Here is a 4,941-nt window from a genome sequence, read left to right as displayed (position 1 = left end):
TTTGTTAGCAAACAGATTAGAGATAATGTTATATGGAAATTTAAAGTGCATACTGTATATTACATAGCATGCAAGTGGTCTCAAACTACAATTTGAACAACAGGCTACATTAGGACACAACTTCATTTTGTGTCTGCTTGATATATTTTTCTTCGTCTCAGTTAAATCAATTTCAAATGAGGCTGTTTAAAGTTCATTTTGCTCAATCAATTCAATATCTGACGCTTTATCTTGTTTCCAGTGACTCATCCAAGGTCCATCAGGGTCCTGGAAACTTTAGGGAACCGACTCAGATCAGTCTCCTCCCAGCGTGAGGTAACGCCCTCTCAGCTCATAGAGATAAAAAAGTGTTCTTTTTTTTCTGTTTCTTTCACGCTCACTTAGTTTGCACATGAACTCCCAGGAGTGTGTTTGTGCACCCCGTTCGGTTCTGTCAAGAATCAACTCTGTCGTTCCCATGATTTGAGCCCGCTCCCGTCCTGTCCCAGCATCACCATGTCCACCGGATCTCTCAGCGACGTCGACGACGAGCTCTTGGACGGCATTCTCAAGTTCGGCTCCTCCGGTAAGGACTCCAATGAGAGCACGGAGGAGAGCTCCAACTGCGAGGGCAGCTTCGTCACCGAGGGCAGGAGGAAAGAGGCGTCTGGCAAGAAGCGCAAGAGCTCGTCACGCAAAAGTGCGCCCAAAGGTGTGGCGCAGCAGGAGGGCAAACAGGTGCAGAGGAACGCAGCCAACGCGCGCGAGAGAGCCAGGATGCGCGTGCTGTCCAAGGCGTTCTCGCGGCTGAAGACCTCCTTGCCGTGGGTCCCGCCGGACACCAAGCTCTCCAAACTGGACACGCTGCGCCTGGCGTCCAGCTACATCGCGCATCTCCGGCAGATTCTGGCTAACGACAAGTATGAAAACGGATATACGCACCCAGTTAACCTGGTGAGACTCCAACCTGAGGGTTTATTCACAACGCAGGTTATGCTTTCCACTGCAGGAGAGAGTTGAGGAAAACATGCAAGGCCGCAGGTTTCAGAAAATAATGTATTTTTATTGTTATCATTGGCGCCTCCATTTTCGAAAAAAGTGCCGTATTGTGCTGCTGTCAGATAGAGAGGTGGAGCCAGGAGTGAGCGACGGATTTAAAAATAGGATAAAGCTTAAAATGACACAAGGATAAATACAAGGCGTGATTTTAGATAAATATTTTTGAAATGTATATGATACTATAAAGGATGAAATTGTCCCGCTGTTACCTATTTGTGGTGGCTTTAAATTTGCATGTCAACAATTTTTTATAGGGCCTTCAAAGGCCCATCTAAAGCCTTATGGATGGAGTAGGTGATGGCGTTGCGGGGCAGGTGCATAACGGAGGAAGAAAGCCTTTTTTATGACAAAGTTCTAAGTCAAACTGTATATTACATCTGCAGTTCAAATATATTTAGAGAACAGAAAGACTTTGATATTGATGCAACGGTTTGCTGTAGGTAGAAGAGTTAGTTTTTAAGAGTGAATTGATGTTGCTTTAATATAATTAAAATGCCAAACAACGACTTAAACTAAAGAAAATCCACAAAAGATGTCAAGAATTAAAGTAAATTTGAGAATAAAAACCAAACCACAATGACACGCGTTTGCTTCTGTATTGTTTATTTATTTTAGTCACAAAGGCCGAAAGCCACGATTCACACTCTTACTAGAATTTCTGTTTGACTTGGATTTCTTTAATAACTGGTGTTCAAATTAACTTTGTTTCCCTCCCGCAGACGTGGCCCTTCATGGTCGCAGGGAAACCGGAGACTGATCTGAAGGAGATGCTGAACGGGACTCGGTTGTGCGGAACGACCGCGTCCTGATGCGATGAAGTGGGAGAAGCTTTTTTTTTCTCTCTCTCTCGCTGTCTCTCTTTCAAAAGACAGAAAAACATCTAAGTTTGACTAAAATACAGTCTCATCTCCGCAGGCTGTGAGTGGGAATAATAGAGGGAGCGCATCCTCTCTCTCGACGTTCCCGTATTTGAAAAGATCAATTTATTTAAGTAGATTCCGTCACCTGCTATCTTTGCTGGCTCAAAGATAACCTTTTTATACTTTTTTTGTACTTTGTTATAATCTGCAGGTGTTTTTTTCTTCCTGTCTTAAATTTCTGTACAGATTGCATGTATATAAAATATTTTCTCCACCTCTAACCATGTGTGTTGGATGTTATTATTATTTCCTTTTTAATGTCGCTGTGTGGGCCAGTTCTCTGACCTGCTCACCTTTCTTATCAGTGTTCTCCTTCAGAATAGCAGAACCTGAGCACCGACAAAGCGTGGTTCCTGATAAGGCCCTCTCTGTTGTTTCTGAAAGATAACGGTGGACGTGGATACCATTGCATAAACAAACCGCTCGTGCTTTCAGAGATGAGTCCAAGTCCCGAAATGGACCTGCGGCTCATTCTGGTAAATCTGTTCTGCTTGGGCTATTTCATATCTTTAATACATTCAGTAGTCGCTAATTGGATTTAATTGGCCAAGGGATTATATTTGTTTAGGCAAAGGCTTGATTGGTTCCTCCTTGGTTCAGCCAATAAAAATGTGTGGCCCTTCAAAGCAGAGGGGAACCTATCCCCAGTTTAACCCGCCCAGGCCAGTTGTTTTAATTTGCCCGGGTTATGACCGCAGTGTTTACATCATGCCGACAGTTATTTATGCACACACCGCCTCTCGCTCTCCCTCTCTCCTTTTTTTCTCACAGAAGGATCCCAAAGAAAAAGTGTTTGCATACATCTCGTTGTTTTTTTTGTTTGTTTCATAGAAATTCCTTCACTTTTATCCTAATTTTCTGGTGTCTCTTCCAACAGAAAATACCCTGCAGCTAAATTAAAACAACAAACACTTTAACTTGACTAGAGAACAGAAATGGATCAAAATGATCTTCGTTGCGTGCATTCTGAAAAAGAAAGAAAACAAGTGTAAGTTTTACAATGCTTTTCAATTTTTGTGTGTGTGTGTGTTTTTGACACATTTTTTTCTGCGAATCTACAGCTTAGATTTTGTCATGCACAGTGACGTCACTGCTATTTGCCATGGGCTCTGGCTGTCATAAAATAAACTAATATACATGTTCTGGTCCCAACTCATCAAAATTTTAGATGTGGCCTTATTTTATATATACAGTATATTTCTTGTTATTGTTTAAATGTGTTGTGGTGAAGAAACAATGTTGGACAATATCATTAATTACAAAACATCTGTTTGAATATGATTATTATTATTATTAAAAACATTGAATAAGCCTTTACTTAGTACAAACTGAAGAAGTATAAATTGGCTGATTTTGTTCTAATTGTTCACTTTAAATTACATTTACATGAAAAGTGTTTTTTTAAATGTTTGTTTTATGAAGATATTTGCTTTAATTATGTGCTAATGTGCTATGTTATATATGTTTTCTTAATTTCTCATTAATAGCTTACTCTACATCCATCTACAGCAGGATGGATGTCCCTCTTAGACTGTAATCACTTGTTACCTCACCTTGTCCTCTCAGACAGGACGCCACCAAAGTCCTCTCCAACAGGAAAAATAAGATTGAGTGCTTTAGCAATAAAAGAGTCCTGCTGACATCTCTTAAGGGACCCTCACCTAATACATCAGGAGCTGCATGGCAGGGGCCTCGCCGTCGCCACACAGGGACCACCGTGGAGAAAATAAACTTGGCCATCTCTCTGCTGGGGCCATCGGCAGAAAACCAGAAAGAATAGGGGAAAGAGAGGCGGGAGGGAGGGGTTTGTTTAAGAACATGACTGGGATTCCCATATTTGCTAATTGTTTTTTTGGACTGCTGCCCAAACTGGGATGTGAACAAAGTACTCTCACCGAGGGGAGGACAAAAATCCAATATTCTTCCTTCTGATCCCGTCATGTTTCACATCTCTTTGGTTCTTGTCCTTTCAAAATACTAACTTTTAACAAGTTGCCATTGTGGACAGCATTTCCACAGTAGTTCTGTTGCTAGCGTGCTTCAGCTATGCGTTTTGCATTCTACCAATCATTCTGTTCACAAATGATGCCTTATCATATTTTTCATATTGAACTTTTAGACTTTTTTTTCTTGGGCTAAGAAAAGATGCATACTTATAAAAACAAAGAAATATGACATTTCTATAAGTAAAATCTGAAAAGTGTGGCATGTGTGACATACTGCCACAACTTTAAGGGACCCTTCTCTTTGCAGTTACAGCTGCCAGTCTATACCAAGTTTACATATCTTGAGAATAATAATTGTGCACAATGTTTGCAAAGTAGCTATTGATCATTCATATTTGATTTGTGAGCTTAGTATTTACAGTCATGCTATAAACTCCCTATTCTTTGATCTAAGCCAATCCATTACAGCCCTGGCTGTATGTTTATTGACCCTCTCTTGTCGTTTAATGTCAAGGTTCTAATATCACTAGCATGGTTTCGATTACCCTGTATTTAGCTCCATTGGGTCTGGATGATTACCAGTGTTAATTTTATTTCATAAACAGCATTTTTAATGTAGGTCAAAAGGTTTTTCAATAAGTATTTTAGTGAATTGAATAGTGCTTGTTGAGACATCATAGTCTTGTATTGGTTTTCTAATAACCTTAGCCTCCTTTCAACTTCTCCACAACTTTATCGCTGACCTATCTGTTCCTTGCTCTTTATGTTGCTGTTTGTTCACTAATGTTCTGTTCATACCGAGATTAAATTACAGACAGGCAGACTCATTTACAAATTGCATTGCCGCTAAAGATAAATGTTCAAAACAGATTTTATTTTGGTGTATCAGATTGGGATAAAATGAATAAAATTGTTAAAAGTGTAAAAACAAGAAAAATAAGAAAACTGTGCAACTTTCCCATTAACTTCCCAGTTATGCAACTTTTTGTATTGGTTGATCTCATTGAATCAAAACAAAATATGTTGAAGTTTGTTGG

At 39.9% G+C, this 4,941-nt stretch overlaps 1 protein-coding gene across 1 annotated transcript; it reads left to right on the top strand.

The window, feature by feature from the left end:
• Positions 1–313: 313 nt before the first annotated feature.
• tcf21 (transcription factor 21) lies at positions 314–2,996 on the top strand. The gene is made up of 2 exons (XM_028039575.1): positions 314–933; positions 1,758–2,996. The coding sequence occupies exons 1-2, from the start codon at positions 496–498 to the stop codon at positions 1,845–1,847; spliced, it is 528 nt and encodes a 175-aa protein (XP_027895376.1). The 5' UTR covers positions 314–495; the 3' UTR covers positions 1,848–2,996.
• The last annotated feature ends 1,945 nt before the right edge of the window (positions 2,997–4,941 follow it).

Source organism: Xiphophorus couchianus, chromosome 15, assembly GCF_001444195.1.
Source record: "Xiphophorus couchianus chromosome 15, X_couchianus-1.0, whole genome shotgun sequence".
Classification (NCBI taxonomy): Eukaryota; Metazoa; Chordata; class Actinopteri; order Cyprinodontiformes; family Poeciliidae; genus Xiphophorus; species Xiphophorus couchianus.
The sequence above is the reverse complement of the archived record's forward strand: the minus strand, read 5'-3'. Positions and strand labels throughout refer to the sequence as shown.

Excerpts from the sequence above, each read along its gene's own strand:
- tcf21 (XM_028039575.1), top strand. The coding sequence starts at position 496 with ATGTCCACCGGATCTCTCAGCGACGTCGACGACGAGCTCTTGGACGGC. Across the intron at positions 934-1,757 it reads ATACGCACCCAGTTAACCTG|ACGTGGCCCTTCATGGTCGC; the intron begins GTGAGACTCCAA and ends TCCCTCCCGCAG.